The sequence below is a fragment of the Lepidochelys kempii genome, chromosome 1 (genome assembly GCF_965140265.1).
Source record: "Lepidochelys kempii isolate rLepKem1 chromosome 1, rLepKem1.hap2, whole genome shotgun sequence".
Classification (NCBI taxonomy): domain Eukaryota; kingdom Metazoa; phylum Chordata; order Testudines; family Cheloniidae; genus Lepidochelys; species Lepidochelys kempii.
In genome coordinates, this window is record NC_133256.1 from 158,182,130 (window position 1) to 158,205,315 (window position 23,186).

Sequence of the window (23,186 nt, forward strand, 5' to 3'; positions counted from 1 at the left end):
TAATTTGATTCTAAACAGGTTATTCATATAAGAATATTAATAGGGAAATTAGTATCTGGTAATGCGGAATCAATCCCTCACCTAAATCATGAGGACAAACACAACCTCTCCAAAGACTGGTTAAAGATAGGGCTAGGGCAGGTCTTTTATGAGAATTTAAACTTCAAGAATTTAAATTAAAAAAAAAAAAAAGATTATTTTAAGAGCTGACTTGTATAGAAAGAACAGAAGTTTTTCGACTCATTTGAAACAGAATTTCAACTCCTATTAAACCCTGAAGGAACTGAATAGATCTCAGAGAATGCACTTAATAAATAAATAAATAAATGGATAGAAAGAATTAATACTAACGTTAAATGTTATCTGAGGTTTTCCCACCACAAGAACAAAAGGTAATTAAAGAAATATTGCATATTCATTAGGAAGACTGCATATTCAGGAGCTGAAGGTATCACCTCAGCCATCCCCAAAGCCATGAAGCCAATGAAAGAGCAACAGCAACTAGCTTTGAATCTAAACAAGCCTGAAAGGTGCATTTGCCTAATTCCATGGAAATAAGAGAAAAAGAATATTTTATATATAACTCTGAAGCGAGCACACCTCACACATACACCCTTCACTACCCTGATTAGGCAGCAAACACTTCACAATTACTGTCCATCTCTACAAGCAATCTGCCACAGACAGATTGGGGGGGGGGGGGTAGGAGGAGGGAGAAGAAATTTACCCAAGGAAAGTCACTCCAAAACTTCAACATGGATTGGTAATAGAAAGTTAACTAATAAGACACTGCACAGGAATTAGATTTAAACTCATATCATGATTTTACCGGGATACTGAAATGCTACTGTAACTTAAAATACTAACAGTTCCTCCTGTTAATCATCAAGTGATTAGACCATTCAGTTCCTGTCTCCAGGAATACATCTTCTTAAAGAGAAATAGTGGAATTTAAATATTCTTCATCTTTGTAATTGACCCTTCTCAAGACAAAAATCTTTAAATGGCTACTTCTAAATAACTAATTTAAATATTTACTTTGCCCAATTATGAACAGTCTGATTATTTACTAACAAGCAACAAGATCCTCTTGCCCTTAAACAAATTGTTTTGCCCATACATACATCTAATAAGATACTAAAATTGAATTCACAATAGTATTTGGAAACAGTAACTTTGGTCTTAACTTGCCAAACGAAGAACACCAAGGAGGCAGTCCATTCTCAGAGTGTAATGTCTGTTAGCTTTCCACAGAAACATATATAGAAGAGATTGTAATGGAAATAGCCATCTTATCATTTGTATTCTGTCATCTGTGTTGTTTTGTTTAATAAATTTTTTTCTTTAATAAAATAGCATTGGTTAATAATTGTGATTATTTTGCTTGGTTTTGATGATAGCATCTCCCCTAACATATGTAAAAGAACTACTGTGACTTAGGCCATGTCTACACTACGAAAGTACTCCGATTTTACATAAGTCTATTTTTGGGAACAGACTGTACAAAGTCGAGTGCATGCGTCCACATTAAGCACATTAATTCGGCGGTGTGTGTCCACAGTACCGTGGCAAGTGTCGACATTCCGAGCGGTGCACTGTGTCCCGCAGTCCCCGCTGCCCATTGGAATTCTGGGCTGAGCTCTCAATGCCTGATGGGGCCAAACATTTGTTGCGGGTGGTTATGGGTAAATGTCAACAGCAACAGCAGACAATCATTTTGCGCCCTTTTCCCTGGATTGCTCGAGCAGACGCCATAGCACGGCAAGCATGGAGCCCGTTCAGCTCACTGTAGCAATTATGACCATTGTAAACACCTCCCGCACTATCATGCAGAACCAGCACCTGAAAAACCAGGCGAGGAGGTGACAGCAGCGCAGTGATGAGGACATGAACTTAGATTTCTCTAAAACCGTGGTCCCTGGCAATTTGGAGATCGTGTAGTTATTGGGGCAGGCTCATGCTGTGGAAGAGTGGTGGTAGAGCGTGCATTTGGACGTTTAAAGGGTCACTGGCGCAGTTTACTGACACGATCAGACCTCAGCAAAACCAATATTCCCATTGTTATTGCTGCTTGCTGAGTGCTCCACAATCTATGTGAGAGTAAGGGGGAAGACGTTTATGGTGGGGTGGGAGGTTGAGGCAAATCGCCTGGCTGCTGAATACACGCAGCCAGACACCAGGGCGGTTAGAAGAGCACAGCAGGAAGGGCTGTGCAGAGAAGTGTTGAAAACCAGTTTCATGACTGGCCAGGGTACTGTGTGATACTTCTGTTTGTTTCTCCTTGATGAAAACCTGCCCCCTTGGTTGCCTCTAAATTCCCTGTAAGCCACCCGCCCTCCCCGCTTTGATCACAGCTTGCTTGCAAAGGAAATAAAGTCACTATCATTTAAAAAACATGTATTCTTTATTAATTGATTACAAAAATAGGGAGATAACTCACAAGGTAGCCCAGGTGGGGTTTGGGAGGAGGGTCAGAGGGAAGGAGAAGGCCACTTTAACACTTATTGAATGCCAGCCTTCTGTTGCTTGGGCTGTCCACAGGGGTGGAGTGGTTGGGTACCCGGAGCCTCCCCCCACGCGTTCTTGAGCATCTGGGTGAGGAGGCTATGGAACTTGGGGAGGAGGGAGGGCGGTTAAACAGGGGCTGCAGTGGTAGTCTGTGATCCTGCTGCCATTAATGAACCTCCACCAGATGCCAGAGCATGTCCGTTTGATCCTGCAGTACCCTCAGCGTTGCCTCATGCCTCCTCTGATCTTCCTGCCGCCGCCACCTCTCCTCACGTTCATCAGCCACTTTCCTGTACTCTGCATTGTGTCCCTCCACAGATTCTGCTGAGCTGTCGGTGCTGGATAACTGCATGAGCTCAGAGAGCATTTCATCGCACGTGCGTTTCTTTTCGCCACCTTATCTGACCAGCGCATCCATTTGATTCTTTGGTTTTCTGGTACGCTTGTCTGAGCTTCTTAAGTTTCACGCAGCACTGTGTTGCGTCCCTGCTGTAGCCTCTGTCCCTCATGGCCTCAGAGATTTTTTGAAATGTTTTGGCCTTTCATCTTTTGGAACGTAGTTCTGATAGCACGGATTCGACTCCCCATACAGCGATCAGATCCAGTACCTCCCATTCGGTCCATGCTGGAGCTCTTTTGCGATTCTGGGACTGCATGGTCACCTGTGCTGATGAGCTTGCCTGGCCAAACGGGAAATGAGATTGAAAAGTTCCTGGGGCTTTTTCTGTGTACTTGGTAAGTACATCCGAGTGCAGAGTGCTGTCCAGAAGGGTCACAGTGGTGCACTGTGGGATAGCTCCCGGAGGCCAATACCTTCAAATTGCATCCACACGAACCTGGTCACGAGTTCTGGTCTTTTGCTGCTTGCTGTCTGTGTGACAAGAACCAGAGAAGTGGGAGGGTTGAGGGAAAGCCCTCTAACATGGTAGACAACAATGAATTAGATAACTCAGTGATAATAAAAAATAAAATAATCTAACAACATAAAAGCCTGAGCCCTTGCTACACTCTCTGCCTGTTTTTTTGAGGTGTAATCATAAATGCCATTGTAGCTTTGGCAGCCACTTTTTGAGCCTACACAACTTACCTATTTTAAGCCCATGGGACTGTTCAAGAGACTAAAGCAGGGATCGGCAACCTTTGGCCCACAGCCGCCAGGGTAAGCCACCTGGCAGGCCAGGCTCATTTGTTTACCTGCTGAGTCCAGAGGTTCGGCCAATCGCAGCTCCCACTGGCCACGATTTGCCGCTCCAGGCCAATGGGGACAGCGGGAACCAGCGCGGGCCAAGGGATGTGCTGGCCCGCACTCCAACCCCCTCCTGCACCCTGAACCCCTCATTTCTAGTCCCACCCCCAAGTCCACACACGCAGCCGGAGCCCTCACCCTCTCCCACACCCCAAGCTCCTGCCCCAGCCCGGTGAATGTGAGTGAGAGTGGGGGAAGAGTGAGAAACGGAGGGAGGGGGGAAAATGGAGTGAGTGGGAAGCATGGCCTTGGAGAAGGGCCAGGGGTGTTCAGTTTTGTGTGATTAGAAAGTTGGAACACTATCTCACAATTTCATTGCAAGCCTTGTGATATTTGATGTTTGCTTAAAGCTCCAGCTCCCAGATCAATGCCGTTTGATTTTCAGCTTTCATTTAAATAAAAAACAAACAAGATTTCTAGCCCTCAGGCTTGTGGAGAAAAATTTTGTACATGTGACTTGAGTAACAGCTCAAACACACACACACACACACACACGCTCTCTAACATTTTAAAACCAATATCTGCTTTGAATGTTTGGCTTGGGCAATACTGCGACCTACTCAGCCCAATTCTAGATCCCTTGCTCCCTAGTAACCTCTCCAGAAATCAGTGGGAGCTTTGTGTAAGGGATGCAGTACCAATCCCACTTTGTGCTGATCTGTAATTATTTACAATGTCCAAACTTACATGTATGTTCTGTTACCAGTTTGGTAACTTATAAGAAACTAAAATTACTTAGGATAAAAAAGTGTCCTTTTTTTGTTAAAAAAAAAAAAAGGAAGTCTGATAGTCCATATCATAATGAACAAAAGTGATGTCAAGTAGTTTAGCCCCAAATATGGGTTCATTTGTGTATTATTAAAAAGGGAAGGTTACTAAATATGATTGTAATATGATTATCTTTTTAGTTTAAACAAATCAGTATCAACTTCATTGTTTTATGTGATTTAAACTTTTTTGAACACATACAAGCCATACATAACAGCAGTTTGTGCTAACGCATGAAAGAGAGACACAGCTGGTTATGTTCTGTTTTACTAGCAGTTTAATTGCAGTAGTCACAAACTGAATTAAGTACAGACTTAGAAGGAAAGTAATAATTTTTAAAAGTCTAATTTATTCTTCATAATTTATTATGAAACATAGGTAAGGAGAAATAATTCTCAAGTGTAATCATCTTGACAGTACCCCTTTAAAACAGAGCCTTTTAATTATGACACATTAATTGTATTTGATGCACTATAATTTTTTTCAGTTAATAGGAAATTTTTCATCCAACCTTTTAAAGTTACCTTTTGTGGAAATCCCCTCTCTCCCATGCACAATTTCTTCATAATGTAAGTGGGGCGTTTGTGTACTGTATGAACATGGAACCTTCCTAGATCTTCTTGTTAAACTGGAAACCAAAAATCTGCATCTCAGGAGGAAAGCTACAGAGCAGGAAGAACAGTTTGTTCCCCAATACATGGTTTATTTTTTCAGAAAATAAGACGCCAATAAGAAAAGAAGAAAAAAAAATAAAAAGGAGGAGAAGCAGGTCAAGGCAAAAAGAAAGAAAGAGGGAAGCAATAATGGGGGAGGGGAGAGAAGGAAACCATGACAATCCAAACTGCCTTGGGCAAAGGAAGTTAGACCACTGGACTATTATGTTTTTAGTTCTCTTGAGAGGCTCTCAGAGACCATGGTCCTAGGTGTCATTGTAGAATCAAGACACAGAAAGCGAGTGAGTGAGAGAGTGAGCGAGCACGCACTCTGTCTATGCTGTTATTTTAAAGCTTCTTCCCAGTTTGGAAAGTAAAGACAGCGACATTAAGTCAAACCCACTTTTCTCCTTGAGGTAACTAAACTACTCTGCTTTATGAGAGAGACAAGGTGGGTGAGGTAATATCTTTTATTGGACCAACTTTTGTTGATGAGACAGACGAGCTTACACAGAGCTCTTCCTCAGTGACCTGAAGATATTACTTCACCTATCCGATGAAGTGAGCTGTAGCTCACGAAAGCTCATGCTCAAATAAATTGGTTAGTCTCTAAGGTGCCACAAGTACTCCTTTTCTTTTTGCGAATACAGACTAACACGGCTGTTACTCTGAAACATTCACCTACCTTGTCTCTCTAATATCCTGGGACCAAAATGGCTACACCGCCACTGCATGGTACTTTGCTTTAAAGCAGTTGTTTTTTTTCTTCCTTCAATTCCTCAGATAGCATTACTCAAATTTGCACACAGAACAGACTATAAAAAGATAATTCCTTTTTTGATTTTAGTAGGGTATATTTCTAAAGTAAACAAAACCATCTGAAACACATGCTTCTTTACATTACAAAAGCTAAGTCGGAAAAGCAGTGAGAGGTTAGACAAAGTTGTAGAAATGCTGTGTCTGGCAGAAAAACCACTTTTCTTCTTAAGATGAATATGATGCTTACAAATTACAGGATGGAACTGCTGAATATTATCTTGTGCTCTTACAAAACCTGAACCCAAACCAAAATCCATGCAGAAAAGGGGCTGGGAGCCATTTCCCTCTCAAATTCACTCTAACTATGAATAAAGTCACACTTCACAGCAACAGAGAAAAGATAAAAAGAAATTTTGACTCCTATTAGCAAATATTGAAATATAGATGTGTTACTGTACTCAGCTTCCTGCTAGAAGAGTACCTAGGCTTGACCATGACCAGCTAACACATTTTCAAATGTGACTTTGTGACATTTCCCAGGATGCAATCTGGGCCACTGGACTGCTGTGTCCCCTTAATCCTTGGCCATTCTTATGTTAATCCTACAGCCAGAGAGGTCTTTTACACTGCTTTGGTGGTGAACAGCAACTTCTACAGGCTCTGTTCACTCATAGCCACCAGCATGTAAAAATCACTCTGATGGATACATGAATGCTATGCCCAGCCACCCACAAATTATATACAGGGTGACACCCACATAACTCCAGTCCCAAGCCTTGCCCCTCAGAAATGTGTGTCTTGCACTCTTCAGTAGAGTTCTGGCCAGCACAAGCTCATTAATAGTTCATCATTCCATCAAAGGAAATGATTATGCACCAGCCTTTGTTAACCTGAGTAGAGATTCCCCAAACACACACACTGGTTTTGATAAAACAATAGAACAAGTTTATTAACTACAGAAAGATAGATTTTAAGTGATTATAAGTGATAAGGCATAAAAGTCAGAATTGGTTACAAAATAAATAAAAGATAGAACTGTAATCTAATTCTTAAACTTTACCAAAGTAAGTAAGATTTGAAGCAAACAGCTCTCTCACCCACCAGATGTTGCAGGCAATTCACAGTCATCAGTTCACAGGCTGGATTTCCTTTCAGCCTGGGACCTCCCTCCCCCTGATTCAGTGCCCTTAGATATTCGTTGATGTCATAAGCAGACAGAAAAGTTGTTGCAAGGAGAGGAGAGGTGAGGTGGACAGGGCCCTTCTCCTCTCTCCACCTCTCTTATACCCCAACTCTTTGTACTGGAAAAATCCTTGCTGGATCGCAGGGGTAGACACTTCCACTGCATATGTGCTCTGCAAACCATCCTTCAGAGGAATTGTAAATACTCTGTTTATTCCTTCCCTCCTGCTGGTGAATGCCCAATTAAGCAGTTAATAGTTTCTCGGCACCTGTGCTCAGTCTTTTGTGTTGTCCCTGAGGGGCAATTCTCCGCACTTCCCAAAACCATAGCACATTTTAGTAATATTATGCAGTAAAATCTCATAGTTTCACATGCAGTGTTGTTACACACATCATAACAGGACAATGATGTTCAGCAGATCATGAGTGTTCAAACAATACCTCACAAGGCATACTTTGTAGAAAATATATCAGAACCGTATAAAAGTGGTGAACATGGGGTATGGGGTGTCACAGACTTGCTTTATCCATAGCAGGTCCAAAGTCTTGTTTAAAATCATGTTAATTTTAATGTATTGGCTAACATGTCTAGACAAGCCCACAGAGTAGAAGATGCTTTCCAGAAAAATACTTCCTATGTGTTGATGCAACATATAGTACTTTTTAATCTACCTTGGCACACAACTTGTCAGGTCCATGACTATTTAAGGTTTTATGTCAAAGGTAGTATAGCAGGTTTACATAGCATCACCTGTCCCCAGCGGCCATGCTCCTGTGGGTGTATGGTTTTTAAAAAAACATTCCTTACTCTGCTGATTCCATCCTAGGTTTTCCTTCCAGTTTTCACCCACTCATTCAAAGCCTAGTTCTATCCCTTATTTCCCTTCCCTACCACCACTGCCCACTGATTTAGCCTGTAATAATCTGCTATACTACCCTAGTTCAACTGGCGTTTACCCAATTGGCCTCCCTTTTTCTGTCCTATCCTATCACCACAAGTCTTCAGCCCCTCTTGTCACTCCTCACTGGCAGCAATTACTCTCCCATCACCACACCCGGAACTGAATCCAGAACTGTCAGAATTTATAACCTTTGAAACATCAAGCCACAAATTTTAAGTGCGCAACACATAGTTAAGGTATTTAATACATATTCCTCGGTTTTTTTGTAGTTGGACAGTGATAGAGGGACTGTCTCCAGTTAATCTTATGGAAATTGGAATTCATGGTTTGCAATGAAGACAGTTAGTTCCAATAACCACTTTATCCTTAATACAACTTTCTAAATGCCAGTTATAGGTCAGATTTTTGCTTACCCTCTGAGCAGAACAAACTGCCATTACAAAAGCTGCTTTCATGTTTCGCATTAATAATTAAACTGAACGAGTGCATAAAACAGATGTTTGGTCACTAGAATAAAATTCAAGTTCCGCCACGGTTTCAGTGGCAACTGATCAAAACTCAGCTGCATCATGCTGACTACTCAGAGGTACATAGTTCCTCCACCCACCCTTTTGCATTAAAGTTACAAGGAAAATATTTGTGTAGTCTCAATATAGGCACAATTTGGGAACACAATGGCATGAGAGGATAACAAGATGGGTGTAATCTGAGGAAAGTGCTACTCTGCAAATGTTAAGAACGATCAAGATAGACTCACAAAAGGAATCTGGGGAAAATGTAGGTTTTTTTTTTTTTTAAAGTTAGGCTTCTGTCTCTTGTTTGTTTGTCAAAAACTGTAGGAAGGAGCAAAGTAGACAACGCTTTAGTAAAAATACATGGAAAACAAATAAAACTAGACAATTTTTCATTCCACTTATCAAAGTGCTTATAGCTTCCATTTTGAGGCTTGCAAAAATAATACAATATTGAGTAAAGGCATTTAATCTATTTCCAGATTATTTAAAGAAATAAAAAATTAGACTAATGCAATCAATGCCTTCTTACCAACTCATATTATAATCTTCAGATTTGGAATAGCAGGCAGCCATAAAGTACACCATTCATCAGAAACAGGACAACTCCATGAAATAAAAGACGTATATAATAACATTCCTCAAAACACCATGACATTTTTAGCTTTCAAATAATTCTCAAAGAACGTATGTGCACTTGAATCTATTGGTAATAGAATGAGGGTGGATTGGCAGCTAAATTGGAGTCCTAATATTTTTGGGATACTGTGCTATAAATCATCATCTTTCAGAGAGGCTGAAAGAGGACGAGATATACTACCTTTTAGTTGCTTATCAGTTTATACGCTTCACTGTGAGGTACACTTGCATCAGATATATGTTTGCCATTTCAGAGTCAAGCAGAGAAGGTGTGTAAAGCACCTCACTTGTTCAGCTGAAACTTTTTTTTTAAGTCTTGATCCTGCAAACATTTAAGCATATCCATGACTTTACTTATAAACATCAATGGGATCATGTTTCAATGTTTTACTCTGAGAAAATTCAGTTTACAGTGAGTTAAACTTTAAACCCAATTTCAGATGTAAAATGATGACCAAGTTTATTTTAAATTTTACATTAACTGTTAAGTGTATTACAAGTAAAGTAATATCACTTATGGGTAAGGACTTGGGGCATATAATTGAAATAAGGAACATCTTTCTTAATAATATTATTCCTGAAGATCTACATGAATCTCCATAATTTTGTTTTTCTTCTTATTTCAGAACCACTAAAAGTGTATAGGTCAGAGATATTCATATTCTGTTTATTTACCTTTTTCTACATACAGTTGTGTTGTAGTTTAAGGCACACAGGATCAGATTATTGATATGATCAAGTCTGATATCTTGAATCTCACAGAAGACAGTATTGGACATTCCATAGAGTAGTGGAAAACACACTCCCCCATACCCTAAGCAGCATTCAATATCGAGGAAAAAATTCTTCTTGAACCCAGGGGCAATCAAGTGATAGATCTGATGCATCAGATCTAAGTAGCCCCCATAACATGTATTTATCATAAAACTATCCAACTCTGTCTGAATCCATGTACCTGCTTTATGACCTACGGTAATACATTTCAATTAGTCAGAATGGCAATTAGGCCAATCCTCTTCTTCTATCAAAGCAGAAAAATTATTATACACAAGCCCAGAGAGGGCTTATTAGCTGAACTTTTCCTTTTTACTAAGTATCTATATGACTGACTAACTTTTCACTATGGTAAGAAGTCAGAATAAAAAATAAAATAAAACATTTTCACCTACATAGGGTCGCTTCATTCACTTAAATCTCATTAAAAGAGTGGGAGTACTAAACTTGAGGGGAAAAAAAAATGACACAAAGCCCCAAGGGCTTTTAGAGAATTAATCCTTCTCAGCTGACAAGTCATCCCCACCAACAATCCACCAAGGCTTCACATGACACAAATGAAAGAACAACCAAGTTTTCAACACTTTTGAAAGAATTTGTAAGGGGAGGGGGCAAGAAGGAGGAATAATTCCAACCACAGGAAGTGCATTCTTTAACTATTAGCAGTATAGAGGCTACATTTTAAATAAAATGTAAGATGTTTTAAAACTTTGCTTTACTGTAGTACTTAATTTAGTAAGAGTAGTTGAGTAATCTCTATGTGGGGGATCAGGAGCGTCTGGCAGTCAGCCTACTCCATCACACCTCAAGGCTGACTTCGCAAATAAGATAAGGTATGTTAAATACAATATTTTTGACTGACAGAGAAACTTGTTTCAAATCAAATTGACATCAAACAGTTAGAAATAAAGAGACCGGCCCTGCAGGATTTCCTTAAAATTACTGTGCCTGAGGACATTCGTTTTTCATGCAAAGTGCCAATGAATGGAAATGCTGCCTTGAAGAAAAGTTGCAAGCGGTATAACTGTACTTAGCAGGAGGGCAATACACTATCTTTTCGTTTTTCTATTTTTCGCCACCTAACAATACTGCAATTAAAAGGCAACAAGGGGGTGGGGAAGTCAATCCAGTCCTTCAACACTTGCCGTCATCGCTCACATGTGTAACAGTCACGTCTAACTCACCAACACGCTGATGACATTTAAGGTCTTCCAATGTTATCAAAAAAAGAAAAAGACGACGAAGCCAGGAGTGACTTTTCCTCCTCTCCACAAGCAATCAAAGGGACGGACCTCTCTAGTCCTCCAAACTACATGAGAAGGGTCTCTGGGGTCCACCGTCCCCTGCACCCGTGGCAGCCCAGCTGAGCCCGGTCTCATTCCCAGGGGAGCTGGAGGAAAACGTTGCTCCGGGGAGGAGGAAACTCAGGAAAACTTCTCCCCGGGGGTAGCTGGCCAGCATGGGAAGACCGGCGAAAGACGTCTAACGCCCCCCGACCTGCCCCCACCCAAGAACCTTTCCTCCTTGACGCGCCCGCGGGGCGCAGCGCCCTGCACGCTGGGGCAGGGGGGCAGCCGGCAGGCGCGGGGGTAGCAGGCGGGGGCTGCAGCCCCGTTGGAAGGCAAGTCGCTTGCCCCGGGGAGTCTCACCTTCTGCGGCGGGGTCCCGATCAGCATCTCCAGGTAGTAGCCCCGGCCGGAGTCTCCCTGCAGATTCTCCACCATGGCCAAGAAGCTGACGGCGGCCCCGGGCTCCGAGGCTAAGGCCAAGCCGTCCGCCTCGCCGAGGGGGGCCAGCTGGCGGCTGCTCCCGGAGCCGTTCCCCGGGGCGGCCGGCGGAGACACCCGCAGGGGGAAGGAGAAGCGAGGCCGGCCCAGCCCGGCAGCGCCAGCCAGGAGCAGCAGGAGGCAGGGAGCCGCGGGCAGCGTCCCCATCCCGGCAGCAGCGGGACGCTCGGCGGCTCAGGCAGGAGAGAGCAGCCGCCTGGCCGCGGGGCTGCAGCAGCCGGGGAGGGGGAGGAGGACGAGGAGGAGGGCGGCTCCGGCTTCCCCACGCCCCGGCTTCATCTCGCACCCCGGCGCCCCACCACTGCCCCCGCCAGAGCCCGGGGGGCGCTCCGCGCTCAGCGGCGGGACCCAAGAGTTTGGGCTGGGAACAAGCGCCAAGAAACTTCCCCACGGGGCTCGGGCCAGCGGATGTGACGGGGCCGCCTGGAGCCAGCAGGAAAAAGTTTACCCAGGCCCTTAAAGGGACAAGGGGGAGGAGGGGGGCAAACACCACCCACCCCTGGCAGGGCGGGGCGGGGCTCGGCTCAGCCCAGGGAAAAGTTGCTTGTTAGCTGCTGCCCAGCCCTTCCTGCGGCTGGAGCACGCGGCGCTCGGCCGCGTTTACACGGAGAAAGAGCCGGTTCCAAAGTTCCCCTGCGAGGTTCGAGCCGGCGAGTCGCCTGGAGGGAGGCGCAGTATGGAAATCACCCGTCAGACAACATCCCTTGGGGCCAGCCGCTTCTGCCAATGAGTTTGTGTCCGAGCATGGCATTTCTCCGGTGCTTTTCATTACAGAGGACACGGCTGTCACCACCAGAGTACGGAATAACCTCACACACAGAGACACCTCTCATCACCTCCCCTTCCAGAGCTAGTTTTCTCACCTCCCCATTACACGTTTTTCCACGCTGTGGGGGTTTCAATGGGATCTCTTTTTTTCGTTACGTTTATACAAGTAAATCACTTTTATAATCGCACCCTCCAGCCTCTCTCTGAACTTTCATTAATGTATTACTCCTCCCTCCCACCGCCTCCAAGAGACAGGGAGATAGATGTATATAGTTAGGAAGTAATTAGAGGAATAACTTGTGATCAAGAAGCCAGCTCCTCAGCCCGTGTAAATCAGTATAGCGCCCCTGATGTAGCTATTTATGCACACAACACACTGGCTGAGTGAAGAGAAAAGGAGGACTCGGGGAACCTGAGAGACTAACAAATTTATTTGAGCATATGCTTTCCTGAGCTACAGCTCACTTCATCGGATGCATCTTCTAGCCCAAGATCAGAAACGAAATGATGACCATTTACTATTTATTTTATGTTAGCGCCTGAGGAACACAATCAGGGATTAGGACTCCAGTGTGTCACATATACACTCTGTGTAAACAAGTAAAATAAAAACGATATCTGCCCTGGAAAGCTCTCAGCCTAGGATTTGACAATAAAGAGGTGAGCCAACAAAATCGGGAAGACGTTCAAGGTAACAATAAAGATAAATGACTTTGCATGTTAGTAATCACCCTGATCTCAATCGCTATACATTTACATTCATTTTCCATATTAATATGGTATATCGTTTACTGACTTGAGTATGAAGTAGTTATACGGAATAAATCCTTTGGTTGTAATCACGATGAGCTTTTTAACATAATCATAACACAAATAATAACAATCAAAAGATGTGAAATCTAATGAGCTTTTCCTCTAACCTGCTGCAGCATTAGTGTTTTTTTTTTAAACCTCTCCAGTAATGATAAAGTGAGTGCGAGATAATTAAATTGAGATGAAGGTCTGAAACCCTTGAAAAATAATAGGATCCAAGTCCAATCTGCACCCTTTCTAGCTCTTCCTCCCTGTGTTAAGTAAACAGGAAAATGTCCAGACCCAAATCGCAAACCTCTAAAGAATCGCTAAACAATTTGTTGTCCTGGGCAACCACCTGTTCTGTCTTTATGTGTAAGCCAGCCACCACTTAAATGGCTTAGGAAGGAGAGCTTTGCACTGAGAGAGAGAGAAAGGATAGGCATTAACTTCCTTCATTATTATAATGAATTTCAGAAGATCTGCAAATGTTTCACAGATATTAATAAATCCCCACAACAACCCTGTAAAGCAAAAAGTATTACCCCCATTTTACAGATGGGACAGCTGAGACACCAGCGGGGTCCAGGAGCAACGTGCTGGGGAGAAATGCAGATGAGGGTGTTATCCCTGAACATTGCTTAGAGGCTCCAGCCCAGATCCTCAGTGGGAGATAGGCACCCAAATATGGGCCTCCAGCTTTTGTATCACATGATAAATTTGAGGTTCCACAACCCTCTCTGAATGCTTCTTACAGCCTCCTGACTCTTTCAGGGGGAGCATCAGTAACTCTGTCCCTCCCACCATCACACATTTTGGAGCTCTTCTCCACTATTCCCACTTGGTCCACATGCCTCTCTGCTGCTACTCAGAGCTTTCCCAAGAAGCAGCCTAGCAAAGTTGACATGAGTCTTGTCTTTTTAATGAATGTCTATACAGTTCTCAACAGCAGAGGGACACTGACCAGAGGTTTCTTAATTTCATTCTGCTGTTGCCTGGGAATGCTATATGCAGCAAGCAGAAACAATGGAAATGCCTGCTTACAGGCGCAGGTAGACACTACTGCTTAAGTTCACAGTTGGAAGGTTATTTTTGCACTCAAGGCTTAGACACTATGCTTTTAAATGCAAGCTTAAATTTTGGAGCAATTACTTAGGACCCCTGGCCATGGAAAACTTGCTACTTACCACCGAGAAGTAGGTGAGTGAAATTTTTCAAGTCCTGCTATATCTGGCCTCTCATGCCCTGGAATCACAGATAACAGAACTAGACACCACCACTTGGGTCAAAGAGTCAGACTCCCTGTGTCTAGATTGATAGCAGCTAAACAACTGTGGAAGTGGCATGTTCAGAGCTCACAAGAAAGGTTATATTGCTGTAGTAATGACTTTTCTAGTCTAACAAGGCACAGATAGTGACAGGTTATTCAGTAACCTGATCATGACCTGTCTAATCATGGTCAATATGAGGCCTACTGGCAACCAGGGGGAGTCAAAGGATTAGGACTCTTTGTGGGAGTGCTGAGAATGGGAGGAATGATCTCACCTTGCCAAGGAAAAGGAAATTAGAAAACAATTTAAAATCCCCTCACAGCAATAAGGGTATATTATGTTAGTCAGCAGCTATATAAATTTTGTTTAAATTCTTGTGCAATACACTAAGTCGTCTCCCTCTGTTGCTAAGATATCTAGATGGTATCTCTGGCTAAAGCAACAGCAGTCAGAAGAAACATCTGTGAAGTAAAAGCTTTCAAAAGTATATAACATATTCTGTAGTATCTTCTAGATGTTCAAATGGAAACTAGTCTTTTTGTAACATTTAAATGTAAGCATTTGGTAAAAGTTTGAATCTATCTGGTCCTGTTGCACACAGGACTGGGCTTTTAGAATGCCTGCTTACAAATGATGGGAGTCAAGAACCTTCTGCAGATTGAAGGATTGTGTTTTGTCTTATAATAAATTATGTGTGCACAGCTTCACTGTATTCCCCCACCCCGCCCCGCCCCACTCCGCTCCACCATCATCACAGCAGAACTTGTGTTTGGTTGCACAATGGTTAATTGTATGGGCTCTGCCACTTCTCGTTTCTCCTTTATTCACCCTGGTAGTTTATTCATTTCTCCTTTATTCACCCTGTGGCCCTGATTCCATAACATGCATGTGAATAGTCCTATTGAATACTCACATGCATGACAGTGTCACTGCAGGATCAGGGTTTATGAAAGCAAGACAGATAACTGAAGGAAGTCAAAGTCCTTCAAAAAATCTGAAGACACTCAGATCCAAAATATTTCTTCCAGGGCAGATCATTTGCATATAGTACATATAAATTTAATACACAACTTTGTGCACAATATATATATAAAATATGAAATGTTGGAAGCAGGTAATCTTAAGTATCTGTTTCTCCTGTTTTCTAAAATATCTTTCAATAATTCTGGTTTCTATGATATATTCCTCTTCTTATAAATATGAGAAAGTTATTTGATTTTATTGAAAGTTATTTGATCTATTTTGCTATAGGCATCTATGCGTAGGTATAAATCTATATTTATGAAGACATCCATTTACATGTAGAAATGCAAACTGGAACTTGATTCACCACTGTATTAATCCAGTTCAGTGGAATCATACCAGCATAAAATTGGAGTAACCAATTAGTGAACCAGGCCTATTGTATCCATATCTATTTCCAAAAGAGCCTTCCACTGGTATAAACGGAATGCCCTGTGTGACAGCTATGGAGCTGATCTGTAATTTTACGAATATTTTATGTTGACCTGGTTATTGGGATGTTTACTGTATGACTATATTGGGTTATTCCATTGGGAAAACAAGCAGGAAGTAGGTTTGCCAACATTCTACTTGCGCAAAACTGAACACCCTTGCCCCACCCATCTTGAAGCCCCGCCTCTGCCCACCCCTGTATCCCACCCCTGCTCACTCCATCTCCCCTCTGTCGCTCGCTCGCCCCACCCTCACTCACTTGCTCATTTTCACCGGCTGGTTCAGGGGGTTGGGATGCGGGAAGGAGTGAGGGCTCCAGCTTGGGGTGCAGGCTCCAGGGTGGGGCCAGGGATGACAGGTTTGGGGTGCAGGAGGGTGCTGGGGGCTGGAGCCAAGGGGTTCAGAGTATGGGAGGGGGTTCTGGGCTCGGGCAGGGTTGTGGGAGGGGATATGGCCTCTGGGATGGGGCCAGATATGAGTGGTTCAGGGTATAGGATGGGGCTTTGGGCTGGGGCAGGGGGGAGGTGAGGGCTCCAGCTGGAGGTATGGACTCTGGGTTGGGGCTGGGGATGAGGGATTTGGGGTGCAGGAGGGTGCTCCAGGCTGGGACCAAGGGGTTTGGAGGGCAGGAGGGGGATCAGGGCTGGGGCAGGGGGTTGGGGCACGGGAGGGGATGCAGGCTCCAGGCGGTGCTTACCTCAGGTGGCTCCCGGAAGCAGCAGCATGACCCCTCTCCGGCTCCTTTGTGGAGGTGCGGCCAGGTGGCTCTGTGTGTTACCCCATCTGCAGGCACCACCCCCACAGCTCCCATTGGCAGTGGTTCCCAGCATTTTGTGACATTGCCATATTACGCTGTCCGTTCATCCAAACAATAGCTAGGAAATGGCCAGCAGGTTACACAAAGGAAGCAACGGCATAACTCATTATTTCTGCAAAGCCAAATAATAAAGAGTATCTATCAGTCATATCTGACACCCACAATCAATCCCAACAGATTGCCCTCATACAGTTTTTAAGTTATCTATCTTTCTCTCTTTTTCACACTGACTAATTCCTGGAGGAGACTGTGTAGACTGGGTACGTTATACAAAATTACCACCAGCCATAAAGATTTATGCTAAGATCTGCAACTTCTTTAAATTCCTGAAACTACAGATAAGTTACACTGTCCTGGGGTTCTAAGTTAGATGTAATGTAACCCCAGAGCAGATGTTCAGAACTGAATGTGGCCCACAGACTTCAGATCAGTGTGTCTGAGTGACTCTTGGCAGGAGGAGGGGGGATTTGGGTTGGCAAACTGGGTACAGTACTTAGGAGGGTTCATTAACTGTGTTTGGGAAGGAGCTAGAACACAAAGTTTAGCTGTAGTCTGACTGAGAATTTTAATTCAGAGCTGATTTGTTTGGAGTTCTGAAAGTGGTGCTGTGTGTGTGTGTAAACTTTGCTATTTTTATCTAAAATTATCACAGGAATTATGGGCCAAATCTTGGTCTCATTGAAGTCAATGACAAAATCACCACTAGGACCAGCATTATATACATCAAATTAGAATCACAGAATATCAGAGTTGGAAGGGACCTCAGGAGATCATCTGGTCCAACCCCCTGCTCAAAGTAGGCACAATTCCCAATTTTTTTTCCCCCCCTCAGAGATTGAACTCACAACCCTGGGTTTAGCAGGCCAATGCTCAAACCACTGAGCTATCCCTCGTATGTCCACTCTTCTAACAAGGAAATAACCCAGCAATAGGGTTCAAATCTTTCCTGATGTCTCAGAATGATTAGATTTGAAATGTGGGCATATCACCAAGAAAAAATAAATATTCCACAGTTATCCAGATCTTTCTTGCAACCAAACCATGGTCCATTTGATCGGCATATGTCACAGTTTCAGGGTTAAGAGCACCTTTGTCCCCCTTCCTGGTCTTTCTTGAAGGCATCCACGTAAGATTTCAGGTTTCCAACCATCACCTCTCTCAGGTGGACACCTGCACCTTTCTCCCTCCAGACTGGGCGGTTTTGACTTGCAATCCCCCTATACCTCACTGCGATTTCCCTAGCAGGTCTGACCAGCACTAGTGGTTAATCTTTCTCCAAGGGTTACAACAGTGCATGCCAGTTATCAATCAGACTTCTCAAAAAAATATTTATGTAAAAGCATTACACAGAAAACATTTAAAACACAAAGACAAAAAAAAAGTTTCTATGCTAAAAGCTTATGAGAGGTCACCCATCGTCTTAGATGGCTCTAGTGAGCCAAAATCTCTCCAGCCCTTTCACAAGGGTTATCTCCCCCCACACCAGAAGGTCCTGTCCATTTGCTGGATCAGAATGAAGGCCCTGAGTCAGTTTAAACTCAATCTTTTCATACCAAAACCCCTTTCTTTGTCTGATGAACTCTAGGAAACCCAGTTTGAACCAGTGTATGCATCCACAACTAGCCTTAATCACCCTCCCACCCCTTCCCAGCTGTTTTTAATTCCTGGATGAGTTGTGGTAACCCTTGCCCCCTGAAGTTGCATACAATCTCTGGCCCACAATGACATACAGACCATTCATAAACTTAATGCAATATGTTCCCCCAAAGATACTGCAGGCAGTCATAATATCTGTCACAGTGTATAGCTATCAACATTACAAAATATGCTTTGTTAGTATCTTCTTGTTCCTCTGCAGACCTTCATTAAATTAAACATTTTATTGGGGCTAAAGGACAAAGATATAGAATTTTATTTCACTGAATGCACTCCAATACCAACTATAATCTTAGTTCACAATGTTCTGGGATAGATGAAGCTTTCTGAGTGTTATCTCCAACTAGAAGAACAGTCACTGCCTAAAACTCACACATAATTTAAAAACTGATAATGAACTACTGATAGCTCTGGACACAGGACCTTCTGCTGAGGTAGGGACAAGTCTGTTCAGGTTTTTAAAAGTTAATTAATAATAAAAGCACATGCCATCTTAAAGCCATATGGTAACTATTGGTAGATATTGGTGAACGAGTTTGTATAAAATATGAACCAGGACAAAACATCATACATCCTCTTTCAAAACAAACCAGAAACATTACTAAGTTTGAAAAACACTGAGTTATATTTACAAATATTATTACCTGCCTCTGCATTTCAATTTTTCTATTTATTTTAATCTTTGTAGTGGTTCATTGTTTCCTATCCTGATCTGGGCTCATAGATTTCATTGTAACTTTTGTATCTCCCACTGTTTGTTCCAAATACCTAGCAATGAGGCTAATTATACTTGCCTATTGGCATTCTTTGATTTCAGGAAACAATGGACCAGGGAAACTGTTCCATTAAGGTAGATTCTCATAGGCAGATAGCCAAAGAAGGCAAAACTTCAAAAACAGCTTAAGAAACTTCAGGTCATTTATAATTGTGTAACTCACTGAAGTAAATGAGATTCGCTGGCTCTTTATATGGGCAGAATTGAGCCATTTTTCTTTAACCAATTTTTTTTAAAGTCTAATTCATTTTTATATTATATCTTTTGTTCTGACATTCAAATAATGCATTACAGGAGTTGGTAGTGCTATTTACAGTTAAGATTTCCCCACACTTTCCATTATAAGACCCTGTTTTCTGTTGCTTATAACTTTGCCAAAATTTAGCTGTTTGAGCTGAAATTTTCCATGCTAGGTATCTTGCCTTCAGCTGAATTATTTTGGAAAGTTTCAGCAAAAACATTTTAGACATTTTAGGTTAAGGAGAAAAATATATTGTTTTGCCACTTAAAAAAAATGTGAGCAACCTTTGCTTTGAGAAGCTCTAGCAACTCTGTGCTTTGGAGATGGGGCTTGAAATTTGAAAGGGAGCTTGCTCTCATGTCACAGATGTGTCTTGCTGTTACAGTGAATATTCACGTCAATTTAGTCAAGTTATAAGCCTCTGAAAAATCTGAGTTTGCACATGCTCAGTAGAGACTTGTTAGAGTATTGCAACTAAATTCTCTGAAGACTCCATCTGCACTGAGCATGCTCTGCCTCCTCAGAACTCCTACATGTTACCGCCCTTTGTATGCACTATCATTATGGGGCAACTGAGCATGCTCCATGCTAGGGCTGCAGAGGCTCAGCTGGACTTCCCCTGTAATTGCCAGAGGCCAAAGTGGTGCTGGACTCAGGAACTGAGAGTAGACAGACTGTGTCACCTGTGGTCTTAATACTCCTCTGGGGGTGCTCAGGCAGCATGCGTGAGAAGGAGGTGGTGGTGGTGGCAGCAACAGCATCTACAATGGAATGCAAAGTGTTAAGAAATGGAGAAATGGGTACAGAAGAAGACTGGTTTGCAGCAGCCAGATGGTGCAGAGAAAACAGAGGAGTGGGGACAGGAGCAGGGATTAGGGGGGCTAGATGGGCACTGACGGAGTGTGGGGGGATATAAGTGAGGAGGTAAGGTGTGGGTTTGTCTAGGAGCATGGGGGACAGAGGCAGGCTAGAGGCACGGGGTAGAAGGATCTATAATCACTACAGTACACTCCCCTAAGTAACCTGGAAATTGAACCCAGGATTCCTCAGTCTCCACATTTCTCTGCTGTCAGAAAATAGATTAATAAATTCCTATAATAAATGCATAGATTTTAAGGCCAGGAATGACCATTATGATCATTTAGTCTGACTTGCACAACACAGGCCGAAGAACCCTGGCTTATATTTTCTGCATCAAGCCCATAACTTCTTTTTGAGCAAGAGCGTATCTCTTAGAAAGAGATCCTGTCTTGACTTAAAGACTTCAAATGATGAAGGATCTACCAGGTCTCTGGGTAAGTTGTTCCAATGATGAAGTATCCTTGTAAAAATCTGTTAACTGTTTCTAGTCTGAACGCCTTCTGATGGGTCACCATACTTTTTGAATTGTAGACACCAGAACTGGACACAACAGCAGCTGCAGAGCATCATTTAAAGTGGTGCATCCCCTGCCATTCAACCCTCCCACTTGACTCTTCTTCCTCCTCTCAGGCACCCCCCGTAGAGCCTGACCACCCCTCCCCCACAGGCCAATAAGCCTCCATGCCCCAACCCCTCTCAGGAGCCTCAGCCCTAGAGGGAGACCTCCTATCATCTCCTCCCAGGAGCCACTGCCTCCCCCACCCCACTTCTTACCTTACCCTACCTGCAGGCAAGCCTCACCCTCGGGCGATGGGTCTGCCCTGCTTCCTGTCTTGTTCCCAGCTCTAAGAGGCGCCATCACTGTTTTGGCAGCTGGTAGGTGAGGGTGTGTCACTGCATGCCATGCACACAGAGCAGGCCATGGGTGCTGGCTGCAGCATGCTCCCAGCCCTGGTGTGTGGCACCACTAGTTACTAGCTCACTGAATGTGCAGCCGTACGCGCGTGCAGCAAAAAACTCTGGCAAATTACATCTCTTGACTGGCAAGAGAGTAGAAAAGGTGGCCAGGGTGGTCAAAAACGGGTCAGATGGTAATAATTTTTTCCACATTTCTGTTTAAAAGTTGCTGAGTCATAGCTCAGGTGCTCCCCTCTTCCCCTGCAGCTCTGCGGCCCACAGGACACAATATTCCAGTAATGGTTTCACTAATGCTGTATAGAGAGGCAATACCGCCTTCCTACTCCTATTTCATATTCCCTTGCTTATACATCCAAGATTTGCATTCACCCTCTCAGCTACAGCATTGCACTGTGAGGTCATGTTCATTTGGTTTTCTACCACAACCCCTAAGTCCTTTTCAAAGTCCGCAATATTATAAATGTGATCTCCATTTTTATTCCTAGATGTATGACTGTGCTTCTGGTTGTTAAAATGCACATGTGATGGTGTAGTCTGCCCCTACTTATCAATCTACCCTGCCACCTGGCATAGCCCTTTACGAGTTTGGGGTGATCTGATTCACAAAGACTTAGGAGACCCGGGGAGAAAGGAAAGGGGTCCCAGGAAGAAGTAGTATTTAGAGGGGATCCTGGTACTGTATCTTTATGGGACTGCAACCTGGAGCCATGCAGAAAGGGTGGGGCAGGGCTGTCCTCTTACCCAGCCAATAAGGAATGATCACTACAGTACACTCCCCTAAGTAACCTGGAAATTGGACCCAGGATTCCTCAGTCTCTATATTTCTCTGCTGTCAGAAAATAGATTAATAAATTCCTATAATAAATGCACAAATGCTGCCATTGACTTCACAACAGGTCAGCTGTTTGCAGATGCTGAAAGGAGTAAGAGGGCCCCTGCAGGGCCTTGAGTTAGCTGGGATCTAAACCCAGCAGGAGAAGGTTTCCAAACCCTCTGAACTTGAGGATTAAGTGGGGCCAGTTTCATAGATTCATAGATATTTAAGTCAGAAGGGACCATTATGATCATCTAGTCTGACCTCCTGCACAACGCAGGCCACAGAATTTCACCCACCACTCCTGCAAAAAACCTCACACCTATATCTGTGCTATTGAAGTCCTCAAACCGTAGTTTAAAGACTTCAAGGAGCAGAGAATCCTCCAGCAAGTGACCCGTGCCCCATGCTACAGAGGAAGGCGAAAAACCTCCAGGGCCTCTTCCAATCTGCCCTGGAGGAAAATTCCTTCCCGACCCCAAATATGGCGATCAGCTAAACCCTGAGCATATGGGCAAGATTCATCAGCCAGATACTACAGAAAATTCTTTCCTGGGTAACTCGGATCCCACCCCATCTAATATCCCATCACAGGCCATTGGGCCTATTTACCATGAATATTTAATTATCAAAACTATCTTATCCCATCATACCATCTCCTCCATAAACTTATCGAGTTTAATCTTAAAGCCAGATAGATCTTTTGCCCCCACTGCTTCCCTTGGAAGGCTATTCCAAAACTTCACTCCTCTGATGGTTAGAAACCTTTATCTAATTTCTATTCTAAATTTCCTGGCGGCCAGTTTATATCCATTTGTTCTTGTGTCCACATTGGTACTGAGCTTAAATAATCCCTCTGATATATTTATAGAGAGCAATCATATCTCCCCCTCAACCTTCTTTTAGTTAGGCTAAACAAGCCAAGCTCCTTGAGTCTCCTTTCATAAGACAAGTTTCCCATTCCTCGGATCATCCTAGTAGCCCTTCTCTGTACCTTTTCCAGTTTGAATTCATCCTTCTTAAACATGGGAGACCAGAACTGCACACGGTATTCCAGGTGAGGTCTCACCAGTGCCTTGTATAACGGT

The 23,186-nt window shown here is 43.3% G+C and overlaps 1 protein-coding gene across 2 annotated transcripts in view; it reads right to left on the bottom strand.

Moving 5' to 3' along the window:
* Positions 1-12,170, bottom strand: part of BACE2 (beta-secretase 2) — a 54,846-nt gene extending 42,676 nt beyond the window's left edge. Inside the window, exon 1 of one of the 2 annotated variants that reach the window (XM_073360344.1) lies at positions 11,593-12,169. In XM_073360344.1, the coding sequence (XP_073216445.1) occupies positions 11,593-11,877 (285 nt within the window). In that variant the 5' untranslated portion in view covers positions 11,878-12,169. Of the gene's footprint in view, positions 1-11,592 lie in introns of both variants that reach the window. The other variant, XM_073360351.1, reaches the window with a different exon arrangement.
* Positions 12,171-23,186: the final 11,016 nt, after the last annotated feature.